Here is a 10,015-nt window from a genome sequence, read left to right on the forward strand (position 1 = left end):
CATGTCAATTGTATTCCATGCCTATAGAGATTGTCCCAAAGAGAACCCATGAGTGACTAAGAACTGACATTCATGGGGTTTAGGAAAATTTAGTATTCTCATTGTTTTTATCAAAACTTCTTGAAGGCATTTCACGTGGTCTTGCTTATCTAAATGTACACACGAGTCATCCAGGAAATGTGTAGGAACGCCATAAAGGTTGACTGTTGTATACATTACCCCTTGTACTTTTTTAAGCCTTTGTACACTGCTATAATAATGCTGTACAAGCCTTTAGAGCGCTTCCCCTCGCTCCACTCCACACCCTTTTTCACTCTCTCCATGACGACGAACATACATACAGGAGGAGCCTTTCATACCTTCGACCCAACATCATCAAAACCACAAAGCTTTATCGTCGCTGAGCTGCATCGCCCAGAGTATTTTCGTAGCACAGACTCACAATCAAGTCATCTGCGCCGGCAACCCAACCCTCACTCTCCGATTGCTTCCCCCGATGACAGTGGAGCGGTGGTGGAATCTTTGCGTTCTGGTACTGCCTTCCTTTTGCTCTGTTCTTACAACGGGCAGTTTTTTTTCCTTCGTTTTCACACGGTAAATGTAGTTGTAAAGATTGAATCACTCTGGGCAGTTGTTTTTCTTTGCGGTCATGCTTCTCAGGTAGGTCAGGGACTGAGGGCTTATGGAAGGAGTACTTCACGGATCCCTCACAGTGGTGGGACCACCGAGAGAGCAAAGTAAGCGTGCGACGAATCTGAACTGAATGATCTGCACGGTAAATTTTAGATTGGCTAGTCTCACGAGTCTCTTGTGAATCTTAACAACAGGATAACCCAAGATCTCCAGACTTCAAGCATAAGATTACCAAGGAATCACTATGGATAGACGCTTGGTACAATCCAGGCTGGGTTAAAGACATGCTAGACAAAACACCCAGAGCATCTAGTGGTCAGGCCCAAGACTATGGCTTGGTGGAGGAGTGTGACAAAGCTGGAGTACAGGTCAATGCATTTAAAGCAGAACTGCACGAGCATAGTGGCTGGGAAACGCTAGGCTTAGAGGATGCACTCACGTCTATGGAACGGATGCCTCAGCCGCCTTCCGTTCGGAACCTTACACGCATCGTGCATAAGTGCAGAATAAAGAAAAATCTAGTGCAAACCAAGCGCTTGTATGCATATCTGTGCCAAAATGGTCTGGAAGATCATAGGTCTCTTGGAAACTATGTAGTCCCAATGTTGGTGCAAGCTGGATGCATGTGGGATGCTCAGCAGGTTTTTAACAGGTTGGTTGATCGGAATGAGTATTCTTGGAATTCTCTCATCTGGGGCTATATTGAATTTGGGGATTCAAAGCATGCCCTCGACCTCTACCAGAAAATGCAAGAGGGTTTTGTACACCCTAGCGGGCGTACCTTCGTCACGGTGTTGAAGGCTTGTGCTAGGCGGAAAGATATAGAAAGAGGTCGACAAATACATGCCAAGGTAGCCAGAAAGGGGCTGGAAAGTGATCTTTTTGTTCGGAACATGTTGGTGGATATGTATGCTAAGTGTGGCTCGCTTGTGGAAGCGCGGGAAGCATTTGACAAGCTGCCAGTTCGAGACAAGGTCTCCTGGAATGCACTGATCACAGGATATGCACAACATGGGCTTGCCGAGGAAGCGCTGAACTGTCTCGAACAGATGCAACTGGATGGCCTCTCTCCAGATGCTGTCACATTTGTTTGCAGCTTGAAAGCTTGTGGCAGCCTAGGAGCAATTGACAAAGGCGGGGAAATACATGCTGAGATAGCCAGGAAGGGGCTGGAAACAGAGCTTTTTGTTGGAAACACGTTGGTGGATATGTATGCCAAATGTGGCTCACTTGCAGAAGCACGGGAAGCCTTTCACAAGGTACCAGTTCGAGACGAGGTCTCGTGGAATGCACTGATCTCAGGATATGCCGAGTATGGTCTTTGTGAGGAAGCGCTCAACTGCGTCAAACAGATGCAACTGGAGGGTCTCTCTCCAACCGTTGTCACATTTGTTTGCAGCTTGAAAGCTTGTGGTGCCATAGCAGCAATAGACAAGGGCCGAGAAATGCATGCCGAGATAGCCAGAAAGGGGCTGGAAAGAGATCTTGCTGGTGGCAGCACCTTGGTGGATATGTATGCCAAATGTGGCTCGCTTGTGGAAGCACGCGAAGCGTTTGATAAGCTGTCAGCTCGAGATGAGGTCTTGTGGAATGCCCTGATCGCAGGATATGCCGAGCATGGGCTTGGTGAGAAAGCACTCACCTGTTTTGAACAGATGCAACTGGAGGGTCTCTCTCCGAATGCTGTCACATTTGTTTGCAGCTTGAAAGCTTGTGGCATCATAGCAGTGATAGACAAGGGTCGAGAGATGCATGCTGAGATAGCTAGAAAGGGGTTGGAAAGAGATCTTGCTGTTTGCAGCACCTTGGTGGATATGTATGCCAAGTGTCACTCCCTTATGGAAGCACAGGAAGCATTTGACAAGCTGCTAGCTCGAGATGAGGTATCCTGGAATGCACTCATCGCAGGATATGCTGACCATGGGCTTGGTGAGGAAGCGCTAATTTGTTTTGAACAGATACAACTGGAGGGTCTGTGTCCAAATGCTGTCACATTTGTCTGCAGCTTGAAAGCTTGTGGCACCATAGGAGCAATAGACAAGGGCCGAGAAATGCATGCTGACTTAGCCAGAAAGGGACTGGAAAGAGATCTTGCTGTTGGCAACACCTTGGTGGATATGTACGCCAAATGTGGTTCGCTTGTAGAAGCACGCGAAGCATTTGACAAGCTGCCAGTCCGAGATGAGGTCTCATGGAATGCACTGATCGCAGGATATGCCCAGCATGGAGTAATTGAAATGGTTTTCCATATGTTTGAGAGGATGAGAGAAGAAGAGGTAAAGCCAAATGGGGTCACGTTCTGTATTGTCCTTACTGTATGCAGTCACATGGGTCTAGTGGAAAAGTGTCAGAATTATTTTGAGGCCATGAGCAGAGACTATGGCATCACTCCAACTATGGAGCACCACAGTGGCATGGTTGATCTCTTTGGCCGTGCGGGCCAATTAGATGAGGCCATAGTGATGGTGGAGAAGATGCCTTTCCATCCTGATATTGTGGTTTGGCAGACCGTGTTGGGTGCTTGTCGAAAGTGGGGTAATGTGGATCTTGGAAGACTGGCCTTTGAACGTGCAGTGCAATTGGATGAAAAGGATGCTGCATCTTACATTTTGATGTCCAACATCTATGCAGACGCCCACATGCAGGAGGAAGAGAAGAAGGTCGAGGCCATGAGAGTGAAAAAAGAAGCATGGAAAGACCCAGGACAGAGTTGGGGGGCTGACAATAGGGGGATTGTGCATTCGTTTTTGATAGGGGATACAAGACATTCCCAATGTAAATATATAAATGCAAAGCTAGAAGATTTTTCCCTGGAAACAAGGGAGGAATGGTATGTCCCAGATTGCATTGGTGTCACAAGACATTTCCGTTGATGCAAGAGAAATAGATTAGGTGCACATAGTGAGAAGTTGTGATGACATCGACACTTCCCTAATCGTGGATGGGAGACAAGCAAGAACCTAATTGAGGAGTTTTTGTTGCTCCCCTTCACTAGCTGCAAGCACCCCCAGTCCCTCACTTAGGAGTGTGCTGCATACCTCCACCCCCCTTCTCCAAGCAACAGACCAGCACCCATGGCACACCAAGCCTGCCCCAACATTGAGAAGTACGCCACGCCGAACAACCAGCAGCCAACCAAGTAGCCCAAGTCCTTATCTCATTCCCACCAATCTTGTTAATGTGCATGTTCCATGGTAGCTTTACAAATCCGTTCAAGCTATTGCTGTTGAGCATCTCGTCATCATTGGAATGGGTCTAGTTGTTCGGGTGAGGGGGAAAGGATGCACAATGGAGCTTGGTGTGGATGCTTCATCAAGGGCATGGCATGTTGGAAAGGTCACCTCCCCATCTGTAAGCCCCCAAATGAGGAGAGTGTGGGGGAGGGAGACCTCGGGCAGAAGATGCCCAGAGAAGAGAGAGAGAGGGGGCTGCCACATGGGCAGCACCTCACAAGAGAAGAAGGCTGCAACAGATGGCGCAAATTACAGTGCAGATGGCGGGGACAGCAAGCCCTAGATCTGACCTGGCAGGGCGTGATGACATCAGCAGTGTACGGCGCTGCACACGTGGCTCGAGAGAACCTGGCAGAGGGCAGAACCAGCAGGCCTGGTGGAGCAGCAAATGAGGCTGACAGTGGGCAGTGGCATGCCTTAAATAGGCTGGGCCCTTGCCTAGATTGGAGAGCCAAAAGCCCTAGAAGTGTGGGCCAAAGGGCCCTAGTTTTGGAGCCCCTAAAGAGCTGGTTTTGGGGCAGACTGGTCGGTCCAAACAGACCAGCCAGTCGGCCCATTTAGGGCTGGCTGGTCGGTTACTTCAAGGGGCCCTTGGGGCCTATAAAAGGAGCCCACTAAGCTTATTGTCCTTTGAAAATGCTCCTTTCAAGCAACGCATGTACCCTGTCGATGTTTGAAAACAGGAGGCAAAGCAGGGCTAGAGTTGCTGCAGACTGAGCTCACTTGGCGCTGAAGCCTAGGCTGTCTACTAGGTGCTGAGATCTTTGGACGGAAAGTCTACTTACGCTCGAGGTGGAGCACGGGCTCGAGTCTAGAGATAGCCAGCAGATAGGAGAAGGACCTTGTGGTAAGATCAGAGGACCACACCATTGGTGGGACTCTGGATCTATCTCTCTTGTATTGTGTCCATAGTTTTGGATGGAAATATATATTTTGGTGGTTTTTCTATCTGGCCGGTTCATTGTCTATTGACGAGCCTGCACATCTATTGAATGCACATAAGTAAAGAAGTTTGTGATTCCACACCCCACATGCACACTGTGTGAGCTCCTAGGCATTACTATAAGTCTTCCGCTGTGTCTACCCTCTGTTGGGTAATTTTCTAACTTGGCAATAGGGTGGGAGTCAAAAGATGCCATGGTAAGAAGTTGAATAGAAAGCTGTTTGTTGAACACCTCAACTAAGGATTTGTTCCACCCTAACTTCATGTGGGTTTGTAGGGGCCAACTTTTGAATTATGGAGAGAATTAGCATATTATTTCTTCAAAGTCTTAACAATATGGTGATCATGCCATGCCTTTCCTTTCCATTGTATTACTTGTAGTGCCCATGTTGCTGAAACATTGGGCTCATTTAGCTTGGGCAGCTATTGTTCTTCGAGTTGATGCTCGTCGATTACTCGAAGCAAGAATTTCAATTGCACAATGGCTTCCAAGCCATAAGACATGTAGAATGTGTTAGATTGGTGGTCACCTTGTATGTTGTCCTATAGGCCCGCAAGGATCCTGTTAGAGACTCACTGTTCCCACCTGTGAGCCCCCGTTTTGTGGGGACAAGGGGCAGTGAGAGTAAGGAGGGATGGAAAAGAGAGACTCAGCAAACAGCAGAGATTTGGGGGGGGCTCCATGCCTTCCTAGATGCAATGGACTGGCTGCACAGGGCACCCTTTTATAGGGGCCTGTGGCAGGGCCAGTCGGCCCAACCAGGGCCACCGACCAGGGCCGACCCTGGTCGGTTTTCCAGACTGATCTGGTCGGTCACCAGTCTGGGGACCGACCCTGCTGGTCGGCCATACCAGCAGGCCCGGGCAGTGCCTATAAAAGGCCCACACTTCCCTTTATTTTGGCATCCAGTGCAGGACAGAAAGCCTCTGTTTTAGGCTGTGCTGTGCACTCAGATTTGGCATCTTCTGACAGAGAGAATTCCTTTAGTTTGTCTCAGCACTTGGCTGAGTTTTGTATTGCTCCCCTGGAGCCAGTTTTCTGCCCACCATCCGGTGGATGAATATATTCTCTCTCTGTCTAAGTTTTCTCTGAGTGAGTATTGTATCTGTGATCAGTTATCTGAGTTGAGTGTTGCTAGAGCGGGAGAGATCTTGGCTGGAGGTTAGAGTGATTCTTTCCTTCTGTTTTCTAACATGGTATGAGAGCCATAGGCTCTCGACTCTTCCTCATCAAAAACACTCTCTGAAGGAAGGAGTTCCTTGGCTGTAAGGCAACTCTGTTTTCAGCTCAGTTCAGTACAGAAGGTCAGTTCATTTATTTCTGTTTCAGTTATTCAAGTTTTTTAGCTATTCACCGAGATGGATCAGCGATCAGAAGCCTCTACATCCATTGCTCGTCCTTCCTCCTTCTCCAGTCATCTTCCTTCTTCATTTATCCCTAATTTCGGTGAAGCTGGAAAGCTTGATGGTACAAACTTTCCAATCTGGAAAGTCAAGATCCGAAGCCATCTGTTGGCACGGAGGTTGTGGAAGATTGTCAATGGGACCGAAGAAAAGCCGGAGGATATTGTGGACAAGAGAGGTGAAGTTCTAGCTGAAGTAGATGCAGATGAACTCTGTGCATGGGAGGAGAGGGATGCTCAGGCCTTAGCAATGCTTATAGGCCCGACATCAGATTCTGTGATTCCTCATATCCAGTTGGCAGAAACGTCTTCAGAGGTGTGGACCATACTGAAGGAGCTGTATGAAACCGATAATACAGCTCGTATCATCACACTGCAGCATCAGCTTTATAACCTTGATATGAATGAGGGTGATAGTGTTCATGATCATCTGACGAAGGTGAAAGTTGTGCAGGACCAGCTCGCAGCGGTTGGTCAGAAGGTGGACTCGAGTCAATTAGCATTACTCACACTCCACAAGTTGCCACGGAGTTTCAAAAGTTTTGTGACTACGGTCACTGCGGGTCAACGGACAAAGCCAATCAACTTTGAGGAGCTTTGTCCACTCCTACTTCAGGAGGAGGCCCGAGAGAAACTCTTTACGCGAACCGACGAAAAGGCATTGGTTGCCAAAGACAAGCTTGGCAAAGGCAAGTCAAAAGATTCCAAGAAATCAGGACGCTGAACGTAAGAAGAAAATGAAGTGCTTTTACTGTGAAAAGCTTGGCCACTCCGCCAAAGAATGCCGGAAGAAGAAGGCAGATCAAAAGCGGAAAAGAGAAGCCAAAAACAAAGAAGAGCCCAAGAGTGATTCTGCCAATGTGACAACTGGACAGTTATTCTTACTCAGTGAACATTGTTCAGCTTATGCAGTTAGTGAAGGTAAAGAGGGTTGGTATGTTGACAGCGGTGCTTCTAAGCACATGTCCAACAGAAGGACGTGGTTTAAAACCATGGACAGTACACACCCGGATTCCAAAGTTTCTGTTGGGGATAGCTAGACATATCCTGTGAAGGGCATAGGTAGCATTCCTTTCATTACCACGGCGGGTGAGGAGAAGGATATCTCTGGAGTACTTTATGTACCCGACCTTTGCAAGAATTTACTATCTGTAAGTCAGATGGACAAATCAAAATGGCAGTTCTTTTTCAAGATGGCAAGGTTACCGTGACATCCAAAGGGAGTGGGCAAGTGGTGGCACAGGGTGTTGAAGAGAATGGACTGTACCGTCTCAGTGCAATGTTGGTTCATGATGATCACGGAAAGTCCAAACTTTGGCATGAGCGCTTCGGTCACGTCAGCTATGGAATCTTGGCTGAAATGTCAAAGTCGAAGATGGTGGATGGACTTCCACCAATTACAAGCAAGGATGATGTCTGTAGGGCTTGTCTTGAAGGCAAGCAGCACAGGGATAAGTTCCCACAAGAAGCTTCGTTTCGGGCCAGCAAACCACTTGAGTTGGTTCACGCCGACATTTGTGGTCCAATGTACACTGCATCATGGGCAGGATCCAGGTATTCACTTCTCTTTGTGGATGATTTCAGTAGAATGACTTGGGTATATTGTTTGGCTAAAAAGTCTCAGGCTTTTGAGAAATTCAAAGACTGGAAGGCTAGAGTTGAAAAGGAGACAAGGGAAGATGTCAAGACATTTCGCACAGAGAGGGGGGGAGAATTCACCTCAAGTGAGTTTAATACATTTTGTCGCAAGCATGGGATCAAGCGACAACTCACCACGGCACATACTTCTCAGCAAAACGGGGTAGTCGAGAGAAAGCATAGAACCACCACCGAGACAGGGCTTGCTATGCTCCGAGGGAGAAATCTTTCTAAAGCCTATTGGAGTGAAGCTATCAATACAGCGGTACACATTCTCAATCGGACCAAGACGAAGGCCGTCAAGGACAAGACTCCATATGAGGCATTTTATGGTAAGAAGCCCTCTATTTCTCATCTCCGCATTTTTGGTTCTAACGCGTGGGTGCATATGCCCAAGGAAGATAGGACCAAGCTTGATTCCCGAAGCAAACAATGTATCTTTGTTGGGTATAGTGAAGAATCCAAGGCCTACCGCCTCTTCGATCCAGTAAAGAAGCAAATACTCATCAGTCGTGATGTTGTCTTCGCGGAAAAAGAACCTGAACCCCAGGAGGAGCCTCAGATTGAGGAGGAGGAGATTGTTCAACCCCCGATCCCACCCCATCCCAGATTGACCATTCAAGAGGTTACCCAATCAAAAGCTGATATTCCACCCGATACTGAGGAAGAGCAGGATGTTCCAGCAGAAGTTCCCGTTCCTCCTCTCACAGAGAAGCAGAAAAAGTTGCCCCAATGGTACCTCCGGAGATTGGAAGAGTCTCGTGTCACCTCATTACCTGAGAGTAGCAGTTCCGGATTGCGTCGGTCTCAACGTCTTCAAAAGACCCCATCCGTGAATGTTGCTTTGGTGGCTCAGATTGTTGAGCCAAGAACCTTCGCGGAGGCGAAAGACAATCCCGAATGGCAGGCTGCCATGCAGGCAGAGATGGATGCTATTCTGAAGAACCATACATGGGACTTAGTGGCCAGGCCCCTTCAACGGAAAGTCATCGGCACTAAGTGGGTATACAAACTTAAATACAAATCTGACGGCAGCTTGGATAAGTATAAAGCAAGGTTGGTAGTGAAAGGTTTTGCTCAAACTGAAGGCATGGATTTTGATGAAACTTTTGCTCCCACAGCCCGCATGCTTACTATCCGTACAGTGATTGCCCTTGCTGCCCAATTCCAGTGGCCTATTTTTCAAATGGATGTGAAGTCTGCATTCCTTAATGGAACCCTGGAGGAGGAGGTATATGTGGAGCAGCCACCGGGCTTTCAAGATCCAGTGTCCCCATTAAAGGTCTGCAGCTTGAAGAAGGCGTTATACGGGCTGAAACAGGCCCCCAGAGCTTGGTACCAAAGGATTGATATATTCTTTCAGAAGATTGGGCTCAGTCGGAGTCCTTCTGAGGCAAACCTTTACTTGTTCATTGAGAAGGGATTGCGATTGGTACTCATCCTCTATGTTGATGATCTTATCTTGACAGGTGATCATGTCAAGAAGATTTCACAGGTCAAGGAGCTACTCATGTCTGAGTTTGAGATGACTGACCTTGGGTTATTACATTACTTCCTTGGGATTGAAGTAAAGCAGGCTAAAGACAGGATCTTCATTTCACAGGAGAAATATTGCAGAGAAATTCTGAAGAGATTTCAGATGGAGGATTGCAGAACAGCATTAACTCCCATGGAGCTAAGTGTCTACGACACATCTCAGCTGGTTGATACTCTTTTGTATCGACGATTGGTAGGAAGTTTGCTTTACCTTACCAATACGCGCCTTGATATTTGTTATGCAGTTGGGCTATTATGTCAGTTCTCTGCTTCTCCCAGGAAGAATCATTGGAATGCAGGTTTACGAGTGCTGAGGTATCTGAAGGGTACTTGCACCTTTGGAATCAGCTACACCAAAGGCATTGAACTAGGCGGGTTCTGTGACAGTGATTGGGCTGGTGATGTGGACACCAGAAGGTCGACGACAGGATATTGTTTCTTACTTTATCTGGAGCCATCTCTTGGCTAAGTAAGAAGCAACCCACAGTGTCCCTTTCATCTACAGAGGCAGAGTACAGAGCCGCGTGTACAGCCGCTTGTGAGACATTGTGGTTGAGGTGGATTCTGGAGGACATGGATGTGTGTCAGGAGAATGCGACAGTGCTGATGTGCGACAATTAGAGTTGCAT

At 47.7% G+C, this 10,015-nt stretch overlaps 1 protein-coding gene across 3 annotated transcripts; it reads left to right on the forward strand.

Moving 5' to 3' along the window:
- Positions 1-266: 266 nt before the first annotated feature.
- LOC147902854 (pentatricopeptide repeat-containing protein At3g53360, mitochondrial-like) lies at positions 267-4,405 on the forward strand. 3 transcript variants are annotated; one of them, XM_087373855.1, is made up of 3 exons: positions 267-532; positions 661-737; positions 828-4,405. In XM_087373855.1, the coding sequence occupies exons 1-3, from the start codon at positions 322-324 to the stop codon at positions 3,504-3,506; spliced, it is 2,967 nt and encodes a 988-aa protein (XP_087229981.1). In that variant the 5' UTR covers positions 267-321; the 3' UTR covers positions 3,507-4,405. The 3 variants fall into 3 exon arrangements, with proteins under 3 accessions (XP_087229981.1, XP_087229983.1, XP_087229984.1); XM_087373858.1 differs by having other exon boundaries at positions 449-532; positions 665-737; XM_087373857.1 differs by lacking the exon at positions 661-737 and having other exon boundaries at positions 367-532.
- The last annotated feature ends 5,610 nt before the right edge of the window (positions 4,406-10,015 follow it).

Source organism: Dipteris shenzhenensis, chromosome 4 (genome assembly GCF_047967505.1).
Source record: "Dipteris shenzhenensis isolate YYH24624 ecotype China chromosome 4, Dip_SZ_1.0, whole genome shotgun sequence".
NCBI lineage: Eukaryota > Viridiplantae > Streptophyta > Polypodiopsida > Gleicheniales > Dipteridaceae > Dipteris > Dipteris shenzhenensis.